At 38.9% G+C, this 11,792-nt stretch overlaps 1 protein-coding gene across 1 annotated transcript in view; it reads right to left on the bottom strand.

Annotated features, from left to right (window-relative positions):
• Nucleotides 1-1,882: 1,882 nt before the first annotated feature.
• Nucleotides 1,883-11,792, bottom strand: part of Mrpl30 (mitochondrial ribosomal protein L30) — a 17,781-nt gene continuing 7,871 nt past the window's right edge. Inside the window, exons 2-6 of the mRNA XM_013019832.1 lie at nt 7,575-7,651; nt 5,558-5,638; nt 2,705-2,851; nt 2,177-2,250; nt 1,883-2,099 (exon numbers count right to left, since the gene is read on the bottom strand). Of these exons, the coding sequence (XP_012875286.1) occupies nt 1,970-2,099; nt 2,177-2,250; nt 2,705-2,851; nt 5,558-5,638; nt 7,575-7,625 (483 nt within the window). The 5' untranslated portion in view covers nt 7,626-7,651 and the 3' untranslated portion in view covers nt 1,883-1,969. The remainder of the gene's footprint in view (nt 2,100-2,176; nt 2,251-2,704; nt 2,852-5,557; nt 5,639-7,574; nt 7,652-11,792) is intronic.

Genomic DNA, 11,792 nt, shown 5'->3' with positions numbered 1-11,792 from the left:
GAGGCTGCTTTAAAACTTAAGGAGCAGTTATTTTGAAATGCTCAAAGGAGGGATAATCTATTGAATAATTCTGTCAGTGCTTCTATACTCTTAATCCATGATTTAAAAATGTACAGAGAATTGGCTGGCCATTAGTGGCTCATGCCTTTGTTGCTCAAGAGGCTGAGATCTGAAGGTGCAGGTTTGAAGCCAGCCTGGGTATGACAGTTCATGAGACTTTCCTGTATAATTAGCTAAAAAAGGCCAGAAATGGAGCTGTGCCTCAATTGGTAGAGCACTAGTCTTGAGCAAAAAAGTTCAGGGTCAGTATCCAGGCCGTAAGTTTAAGCCACAGCATCAGCACCAAAAATAAATAAATTAATTAAATAAATTACATAGAATTGAATATGCTTTATCCAGGCACGGTATAATAACAAAGTTCAGGCCCAATTTCATCTAAAATAACAAAATAAACATTATTTCTGATACAAGTTTAGGAATAATATGAATCCATATGTACCCACATATTAACAGCCAGAGGCATGGAGCAGCAGTCTAGGCCATTCTAGTATCACATTCTATGTGTCTTTACTTTTCCTGCATCTCTATGCTCTCTCTGGAAGACTAGGCTCATGGAGGCAGGGAGCATGTTTGCTCAGTTTTGGATTTGCTCCAACACAGAGCAGTATTCAATAGAGACTGCTATGGTCTAGATATAGTTTGTCCACACATGTCCATGTGCTGAAAGATTGGTCCTTGATATAAAGATATTGAGAAGTAGTAGGATCTTTAAGAGGTGGGCCTAAGCTGGTCGCCAGTGGCTCACCCCTGTAATCCTAGCTACTCAGGGGGCTGAGATCTGAGGATAGCAGTTCAAAGCCAGTACGGGCAGGAAAAGTCTGTGAAACTCTTATCTCCAATAAACCACCAGAAAACCAGAAGTGGCGCTGTAGCTCAAGTGGTAGCACACTAGCCTTGAGCTGAAGAGCTGAGGGACAGCACTCAGGCCCAGAGTTCAAGCCCCATGACTGATAAAAAAAAAAAAAAAGGCGGGCCTAATGGAAGGTGACTAAGGGTCTTCTGCTAGGCTCATGACATCATGGGACCACCATATACAGAAAGGATTCATATCCACTTTGTGAGGGCAGGTTACTGTTAAGTGAATTAGATTATTATTATTTAGCTTGTTTTGGCTAGCTCCCTCACCTCCTCTATTCCACCACCTCACCACTCTTCCATATGCAAGAAGCCATCAGCCATGTTATAACACTGCAGGAGGCCCTCACTAGAAGTTTCCTGAACTTGGATTTTTCAGCAAACCCAACTGTTAGCTAAAATGAACTTCTTTTCCTTATAAAGAAGCCAGTCTCAGGTATTTTGTTCTAACAAGAAATGGACTAAGATAAAGCCAAAAAAGTTGCAGTGTTTGGTTAAATGGGGAAACAATTAATATAAAAAGTTAGCAATCGTTAATATGTCAGTGGATCTAAATTTAGATATTCAAACAAAGTGATTCTTGCCTATTTTGGAGTAAAACGGTTAGGGGAAAAGGGGAGAGACCATTAGACTAAGTAATAGTTAAAACCTGGAAGTCTAGCTGGGCGCTAGTGGCTCACACCTGTAATCCTAGCTACTCAGGAGGCTGAGATCTGAGGATCGCGGTTCAAAGCCAGCCTGGGCAGGAGAGACCATGAGACTCCTATCTCCAATAAACCACCAGAAAACCGGAAGTGGCGCTGTAGCTCAAGTGGTAGAATGCTCGCCTTGAGCTGAAGAGCTGAGGGACAGCGCCCAGGCCCAGAGTTCAGGCCCCCCGACCGAAAAAAAAAAAAAAAAAAAAAAAAACCTGGAAGTCTATAAAATAGCAAAAAGAATCATGGCAGCTTTAGCCAGTGAAAATGACTAGGATTTAAAACACTTTAATGAGAATACTTTGTCACTGACTTTGGACAAAAGAGAATTGCACGTTTAATCTGAAGCTGCTGTGGCATCAGGATTTTGCTCCTTGCTCAACAGGCTTTGGGTGCCACTGCACTACTAACTCTCCTGTGCTCTTGAGGCACGTGCTGGACATATTCTCTTCTGTTGGAAGTCCTTGTGGCAGCTTCAGGGGCTTGATTCTGTGATGTAAGAAAAATGGGTTTAGAATTACATGGAATAACATATTTAAAAACTGCTGAGAAGATAAACAACAAACCTTATCAAGTGCTTGACAATTTTCAGTTTTGCATTCACTGAAGGAATGTTCTTGTGGACTTGAGGGGTATGTGCCTATGAACAGAAGGAACAATGATATGTGTTAATTTAAAAAGCACAAGGTTTGAGGCTGGGAAGGTGGCTCAGTGGCAGGGCACTTGCCTTGCATGCCTGAGGCCCTGGGTTCGATTCCTCAGCACCACATAACCAAAAAGAAAAAAGCCGGAAGTGGAGCTACGGCTCAAGTGGTAGAGTGCTAGCCTTGAGCTGAAGAGCTGAGGGACAGTGCCCAGGCCCAGAGTTCAGGCCCCATGACCGTACCAAAAAAAAAAAAAAAAGCACAAGGTTCTGTTTTAGGAAAACATTGAACTCAATGCTCATTTTGTCTAAACCAAACTTACAAATAAGTATGTTAAGTAATCACTTACATTCAAGAAACAATGAATATATACCATAAAGTTAAAAAAAATAAAATTAAAGCATAACATTTAAAGGAAATTTAACACTAATGACTAAAATAGTTATGTACCTTTTGTAATCCAAGCATCTTTATAATATCTTTTTCCCAATATGGACGTTTTTGTGTACTTTTTATTCTGGTAACAATGTGTAATTTATGTGGGTGCTGTGGATCCCCACCATACTTTTTATGGTCTTCAGGTGAAGCCTGAAACACCTAGAAAGACAATTACAAATAGAAAATTTCTTTTGTACCTCCTTACACACACAGACACAGACACACACACATCTACATTTCATTCTTCATTCAGAATCCTTACATAATCTTCAACCTCAAACACTTCAACCAATATAGACTGATTCCTCAGACAGAGTCTAAGAGTTCCATATGCTAAGAAAATATCACCTAGTTAAGGATCTTGTTTTCATAAACTGAATCATAAAGCAAACAACCACATGTACTAAAGAATTCAAATGCAAGGACTACAGACTTAGAATATTACATCTGAAAATCTGAAATTTGAAATGTTCTAAAGCCCACTAAATTCAGAGAAATGCAGATTTTAGGCTTTCAATTTAGTATACTAAACTCATATAGTCTATGCAAATCTTCCAAAATCTGGAATTAAGGGTTAAAATGTCGAATCTTATTCTGTAAATCTTATAATTTTGTTTTGTTTTGTTTTTGTTTTTGTCATGGGGCTTGGATTCTGGGCCTGGGTGCTGTCCCTCAGTTCTTCAGCTCAAGGCCAGTGCTCTACCACTTGAGCCACAGCACCACTTCCGGTTTTCTACTGTTATATTGGAGATAAGAGGCTCACAGACTTTTTTTTACCATGGCTGGCTTTGAACTGCGATCCTCAGATATCAGCCACCTGAGTAGCTAGGATTATAGGCATGAGCCACCAAAAAACAAAAACCACAAAACTGAAAGACTCCCTTCCTAAAAACCGATTTCCCTCTCAGGTTTCACAAACCTAAACATACTTTTTACTATACAACCCATCAATGGGCTCTAGGTATTTGCCCCAAGAGTAGGAAAGTTAGTCCACACAAAGACCTTCACACAAGTATTCATACAGCTTTATTATTACCAAAAATAGAAGCAATTAAGAAACCCTTTAAGAGTTAAATGCATAAATAAGCTAGGTGAACAATACACTGGAATATTATGCTGCAATAAGAAATAAGACATAAAAAGCCACGGAAAAACCATCCTTTATAGACATACTATGTGATTTCAATGATGTGATACTCTATAAGGGCAAAAGGATAGCTGGACACTGGGGGCTCACATCTGTAATCCTAGCAATTCAGGAGGCTGAGAAATGAGAATGATGGTTCAAAGCCAGCCTGGGTAAGAAAGCATGTGAGTGTTATCCCCAATTAACCACCAAAAAGTCAGAAGTAAGCTATGGCTCAAGTTAGAGCACCAGCTTTGAGCAAAACAAACAAACAAAAAACCTAAAAAGCCAAGGGGCAGTGCCATGAATCCGAATTTAAGCTCTCTAGTACCAGCACGAAAAAAATGAAAATAAATAAAATGATAGCCAGAGTGAAAACACTAGTGGTTGTCATGCCATGTAAACTATGATGTTTAGCTGATAATGTGTCAGAGTTGTTAATGATAGTACCATACCAATACAAGTGATGTTAAATACCAAAGGAAACTGTTTAGGATGGGGGAAGAAAGTACATAGGAATTCTACATCATTTCTGGTTAATTTTTCTTTAAACTTAAATGGCTTTATAAAAAAGAAAAAGGCCTATAATTAAAATGCAAACTAAAAAAAATAATAAGACAAAATGAAAACCAAAATCAATGGAGGGCTTAGTCTGTGTTTTCTGAAAGAATGATAAAAGGAAAAGCTGAAAGATTCTAAGTAGCAAATATTGACATGGAAAGGGAAAGTGAACAACTGAGTGGGCAGGAGAGGCCATTGTTTTCTCAGGACAATGGTGAGACAAAAATGCAAGGAGCTATTAGCTACTAGCTACTTGGGCTTAGATCTCAGAATTGCGGTTCGAAGCCAACCTGGGCAGGAAAGTCTGTGAGACTCTTATTGTCAAACATACTCAGAAAAAGCAGGAAGTAGCACTGTGGCAAGTGGTACAGCACTAGCCTTGAGCCAAAGAAGCTCAAGTACAGTGCCTAGGCCCAGAGTTCATACCCCAGGGACCAGAAGAAAAAAAAATGCATGGAATCCAAAGGATTAAAAAAAATCCTGGAGCTGGAAGGTGGCTCAGTGGTAGAGTGCTTGCCTTGCATGCATGACGCCCTGGGTTTGATTCCTCTGTACCACATATGCAGAAAAAAAACTGGAAGTGGAGCTATGGTTCAAGTGGTAGAGAGCTAGCCTTGAGCTGAAGAGCTGAGGGATACTGCGCAGGCCCAGAGTTCAGGCCTCACGACAAAAAAAAAAAGCCATGAACAGTAAATAAACTAAGAAATAATAGAAACCTGTTTGTGCTCAAGGCCAGCAAGGACAGGTAAGGTTTATATTGGTTGAGTAATTGGTTGCCCATGCTGGGGCTTGAACTCAGGGTCTTGTGTTCTGCCTTGGTTTCTCCCTCCCACAACTGGTACTCTACCGTTGAGCCACACCTCTACTTTCACTTTTTACTGGTTAACTAGGATTAGATTCTTTCGGACTTATCTGTCTGGATTGTTGGGCTTGTTGTTGATCCTCGAATCACAGTCTCTTGAGTATTTAGAATTTTAAGTGTGAGCAACTGGTGCCTGGTCACACTTTTTATTTGCAGTCATCATTTTCATTAATCTGGTATGTTTTATTCTGCCCTACAATCTATATCCATATACTATTTCACATTAAGAGTTCGATAATACAAAACAGGTATCCCTTAAGATTTCATTTAAAAAAAAGTATCATTGAAAAACAGAAATAGAAACAACATTTCCTACTTTATCTGGAATTCTTGATCTGGTAAATTTATGACGAATCCAATCTGTACCAATGAGGGACTCCACACCTTTTGTCACAGTCTAAAATAAGATATAAAACATTTGTACTTTTAGAACATCTTTTATCACAAATATGATATAAAACATGTTTGTGTGTTTTTAAGAAATCTATATTGTGTGGTAATCTATACTTACCAACCTTTAGGTAACACAAGTCTGTTCTGATCTAACCTACAATCTATAGATTTACCTCAGCTTATTAGGTAAATGAACATATCCCATCTAACCCACTGAGGTATTATAAAGGGCCAGACAGTAAATACTTTCAGGTTTGGAGCTACCCAGTGTCTGTTCTCAAGAATTGACTCTGCTCACATAGAGAAAAAACAGTCAAAGTCAATCTGCAAACAAATGGGCCTATGTGTCACTAAAACCTTATTTATAAAATCAAATGGCATTGTATTTGTACTGAAGATCATGATTTACCAATTTTTGCTTTGACAGCTTTGACAAAATAAACCCAAATAGACACAAAATAAACACAAAATGATATTGTTTTCTTTCTAGTCCTAACAATGCCACCACAATGCAATTCTTCCTCATTTCATGCCTGCTCTATATTCTTACAATCCTATTATTCTCACTCACTACCAACCTCATAATAGAGCTAGACACTTTGTGCATGGGGAATAATCATTCCCTTCCAATCTTCCCAGCATTGCTGAGAGGGCATAAACAGAAAAACAAATCGTTTAAATAGGGATACAGGTGGACCCATTGCAACAATGAGATGTACAAGTTGTTATGTCGAAAAATGAACTTTACAACTTTGGGCTGGGGGCGGGGGGGGGGTGGAGGAAGATGTGAAGGGATGTGAAGGGGAAACAAAGGAGGAGGCAACAATGCTTGATAAGAAATGTACTCATGGGCTGGGAAGTTGGCTCAGTGGTAGAGTGCTTGCCTTGCATGCCTGAGGCCCTGGGTTCGATTCCTCAGCACCACATAACCAAAAATAAAAAAGCCGGAAGTGGCGCTGTGGCTCAAGTGGTAGAGTGCTAGTCTTGTGCTGAAGAGCTGCACGACCGGACCCCCCCCCCTCAAAAAAGAAAGAAATGTACTCATTATCTTGCCCATGTAATTGTAACTCCTCTATACGGTATTTTCACAATTAAAAAAAAAAGAAAAGAAAAGAAGCAGGACTGGGATGAGACAGAGGACACATGAGTTTCTATCCTGGTTCTGTTGCTTTATAGCTTTGAAATATAACTCTTAGAGGCTCAGTTTCTATGGCACTGAAGAGAAAACAATATTGATTCTTCCATAGGATTAATCTGAAGTGAAGATAATGTATTGAAGTAGCTGACATTATTATAATCCATAGCCAGTAACAGGTCTACATCAAGGCCCAGTATGTAGCTGTTTGTATCCAGCCTGGTCCTTAGGGGGACATCAGTCTATACAGGTACATTTGATAAAAGGTCAATAAGAAGGAAATACATGAAAATAATAGCATGTCTCTCTTCTCTGGGAGCTTCTATTCTGTCTTACTAAATTTTACTGTTTTTCTATGAAAATTTCATTAATTCAAGGGTATCCCCTATAACTTTAGGGGAAGATTAAGACTGACCAAAGGGAAGCCATGGTAGCCACTCAAATTTTTTTTTTTTGGCATGTTCTCTACAAAAAGATGTTTTGTGATGGAAAGTCTTTAAGAAGAAAGTAGACCAAACAAAAAGGACTGGGGTTACAGTTAGGTAGTGTAGCATCTGACTAGCATGAGCAAGACCCTTGGTTTGATCCCTAGGACAATAAAACAACAAAACCTAACAAAATTAACCCTCAATATTAAAAAAGACTAACATTTTAAAAGATTATACATATGTGTGTGTGTGTCTGTGTGTGTATGTGTATGAAAGTTTTGTAATTACAACTTCCCACCATCATCAACAACAACAACAAAAACAACCAAAAATCCTAAGGAATAAGGGAGGAAAAGAATTCTTGAATAGACACTTACCTGCAGTCGGCCTGGGGGTGTCTGGACTACTGAACGCAAAATCCCTGCCATAAAGGTAGTCCTGTTCTCTGTAGAGGCTGTGAGAAGTAGAAAACAGACTCACCAGTCAAATATATCTTAAAAGTGGACAGATTCCCCATGCTTTTTTAATGTTAAAAACACAGGTAGTAATTGTATATCAACCACATCCTATTTCCCATATAACTAGGAAGTGGGAGTTTTCTACTGCTTTAAACATCTTCAACAATGAGGGCAGATAGAGAATGCTATAAGGGTACCACAGAAAATCCAATCTGAAAAAGATCCCAACTCATATAATTGACTATCCTTTTAACTTTATGTACAAGAAAAATAAATCCTAGAAAATTCTCATTTATCCAAGCATATCAGGCTATGAAGAAGTTTGTGCAGCTAGGTATTGGTGGCACACGACTGTAATCTATCACTCAAGAAGCAGATTATATGCTCTAGAACCCAATTCTATATAGTTTAATCTAGTGCATTTTCCCTAAGTCTTAACACCTTTCTATTCAAAGGAGAGCTTACTCTTTTGCTTATTTCTAAATCAATTCTTAACATATTTGTATTGCTTCTGTAGTCTAAATGATTTTATTTAGATACACCAAAACAGCTGCAGTCCACATGCTGATGTGCTCTGAGAACATAACAATAAGATTCACAAATTGTATTTTATCCTGGATAGGATACTTAATTTGTGTGTTTTAATTTTTTTATGTAAAAAAGATCATAGCACCTAGTTTGGAAATGAGCCGCTTTACAAAGCACCTAATACACTAACCCTTGATAAATAATACTTTATTATTAGATTATGAAGTTAGTATCCACCAGATTCTAGCTCACTCAAGCTCTGTGAGTTTTTTGTGATGTAGACAAAGCAGGGAGTTGTAAGAACTAACCAAGATGTTTCCTAAAAGACCTAGACCTCAAAAAAAAAACTCAACCACATTCAGCAATGGAACCAATCTAATACTATTTTTACCATACTTCCTCCAAAGTTCAGCCTTATATATTAATTCAACTCATTTAGCTTCGTACTTCCTTAAATTTTCCTCCTATTCCTAACTTCAATGAAATCCTCTGCACTATGCTTCTTACTTCTAATCCCCTAATAACTTTTTTCTGTAACAGCAGTTAAGTCACCTCATTGAATCAGGTTACTCTGATACAAACTTTCCAAAGAGCCAGGTTTCTCACAGCTAAAGTAGGTAACACGTAAGAAAGAAAGGCTAGAACAATCCTTGTATACTTCATTAGAGGTAGAACTCATGTTTACTTTTCCAGAGCTACTAATGGATATGGAAATCATCATACATATGTAGGCATATATGAAATAGTTCTTTTAGCTGAGAAGATTTAAATCAGTAGCATCTAGTAATAATAAACACAGCATCCAAATTTTGGTTTTATTTTGTGCTGGTCCTGGGACTTGAACTCAGGGCTAGGGCACTGTCCTTTTTTGCTCAAGGCTAGCGCTCTACCACTTGAGCCAAAACTCCACTTCTGACTCTTTGGTGTTCAATTGGAGACAAGAGTCTCTCAAACTTTCCTGCCTAAGATGGCTTTAAGCCACTATCTTCCTCCTTTTAACTGGCAGCTACTGGCACCTGACCAAATTTTGGTCTTTAACAGCATTCTCTAATAAAAGGAACCAGGATTTCAAGAAATGGCTGGTAATGTCTGATGCATCTTGTAGTACCAGAACTACAAAGCAAAATGCCAGGAATATGTTAAAGAGAGACTGAAGCCAACTGGAAAAATTCCCAACAGCAAACAATTAAAACATTAAAAAAAAAAGGTAATGAAGTATTTAGCTTATTGTCTAAACTACAAATAACCACTAAGGCCATACTGATATGACTAAGTATATTTTAAAAAGCAAACTTATGGTCTTGGGCTTTCTAGGTAGGAGCTATACCACTTGAGTCAGGCTGTCAGTCCTTTTTACTTTGGTTATATTTGAGAAGAATTTCACTTTTTACCCATGCAAAAATAGATCAATCCTTTGATTAATGCTTCCTGCTCTAGTCTGAAGCATACACCATGTCCAGCATTATCTGTTGGGATGGGGGTCTTTTTTGGAGGGGTGGCGGGGAGTCTGGACTTGAACTGTGATCCTTCCAATCTTAGCCTCCTGAGTTAACTACTATTTCAGGTATGAGGCCACAGCATCCAACTGAGTAGATAAATTTATGAGGGAATAGAAACATCCTGTACAGAAGAACTCTACATTATTTGTGTGGATTCTCTACTTTCAAGGAAGTATAGCAAAGCTCTTTTAATATGAGTTATGGTTAATAACTTGCTCTCAAATAGTAAAGTACAGAAGAGAATGCTAACAAACATTACCTCAGTCAGGCCATTAGGATTAATTAACATAAACTGATAAAAGTCAAGTGGGTAACATGTATATTTAATAGGGTACATACTGAAAGTGTACCCCTCCCCCCATCCTGAAGCTTGAATTCTGGGTCTGGGTGCTGTCTCTGAACTTCTTTAGCTCAAGGTGAGGGTTCAACCACTTGAGTCACAGTGCCAATCCAAGTTTTTTTTTGGGGGGTCCGGTTGTGGGGCCTGAACTCTGGGCCTAGGCACTGTCCCTCAGCTCTTCAGCTCAAGGCTAGCGCTCTACCACTTGAGCCACAGTGCCACTTCTGGCTTTTTTCTTTTTGCTTATGTGGTGCTGAGGAATTGAACCCAGGGCCTCATGCATGCAAGGCAAGCGCTCTACCACTGAATCACCTTCCCAGCCCCCCAACCCAACTTTTTTGAGTAGTTTATTGGAGATAAGAGTCTCACAAACTTTCCTGCCTAGGCTGGCTTTGACCTGTGATCCTCAGATCTTAACTAAGATTTCAGGCGTGAGCCATTAGTGCCCAGATCTTCCTCCCATTTTAAAGAGAAAACCACATTGTTCAGGACAACATTGTGAAAAACACTTGAATTATCAAATGTAATGGGGTATCCTGGGCAGGAGCCTAGTAAACAAAAGGCATTGGGAAAAGCTATGGAAATATGAATTTAAGAAGTATGAACATTAGTTAATAAGGCATTATTGGTTCACATGTTGTAACAAATGTATCATAAAATGTATCATTAAAAGGGAAATTGGGTGTGGCATTTGTAGGAATTATCTTCACAATTTTACTGGGAATCTAAAGGTAGCTCAAACAAAGTTCATTTAGCCGGGCACCAGTGGCTCAGGCCTGTAATCCTAGCTATTCAGGAGGCTGAGATGTGAGGATCCCAGTTTAAAGCCAGCCCAGGCAGGAAAGTCCCCCAGACTCTCATCTCCAATAAAACCACCAGAAAACAGGAAGTGGTGCTGTAGTTCAAGTGGTACAGTGCTCACCTTGAGCTGAAGAACTCAGGGACAGCACCCAGGCCCTGAGTTCAAGCCTCATGATGGACAAAAAAAAGTTTATTTAAAACTCTGAACTACATAATTTGAGGATAGGAATGGGAGGGGGAAGAAGGGAGACCAATGGAAGAGGTGACAATGAACAAGAAGCACTGTCCTCATAATCTGACTTACGGAATTGTAACCTCTTTGTACAAGTACATTGTCATCATCACAACATGAAAACTTTCAGTGCCTTTCCATTTAATTACAATGAGAACCAATGCCCTATGTCTCCACATCTCATTCCCCTGCACATCACTGTCAACTTCCCCAGCCACCTGTCCCATCCCCTCGGCCTTTATTACTCTGTCTTTATTACTAAAAAAGCTTGACCTCAAACTAGTACAGCAGAGTACTCATTTGGCTAGAATGATACTAACCTAGCTAATCTTTTTCTTTCAGTTGTTGGCTCAAATTTCATCTCAGTGAAGTCTATCTTGATCACACTCCTTAAAAATCTGGCCAATATAACTCCATTTCTAGTCCCTGTTATTCACCTTGTTTTCTTTTCTCATAGTACTTATTATGTTCTAACCTAATTATTTGTTGGGTTTGTTTAGTACGTCTGTCTCCACTCAAAGCACAATAGTTCTATAGAAGAAGGCTTTAAAATTTTTGATTTGTTATATTCACAGATGTATCCCAATCATCTAAGTATTTGCTCCATAGTAGGCACTCAACTTATTGAGCTGAATGAAATTACAGACATCAGAAGGTATAAACAAAAAACTGGTTTGTTTTTGTTTTTTTTGGGTCCGGTCGTGGGGCCTGAACTCTGGGCCTGGGCGCTGTCCCTC

The sequence above is a fragment of the Dipodomys ordii genome, unplaced genomic scaffold, assembly GCF_000151885.1.
Source record: "Dipodomys ordii isolate 6190 unplaced genomic scaffold, Dord_2.0 Scaffold47, whole genome shotgun sequence".
Classification (NCBI taxonomy): Eukaryota; Metazoa; Chordata; class Mammalia; order Rodentia; family Heteromyidae; genus Dipodomys; species Dipodomys ordii.
The sequence above is the reverse complement of the archived record's forward strand: the minus strand, read 5'-3'. Positions and strand labels throughout refer to the sequence as shown.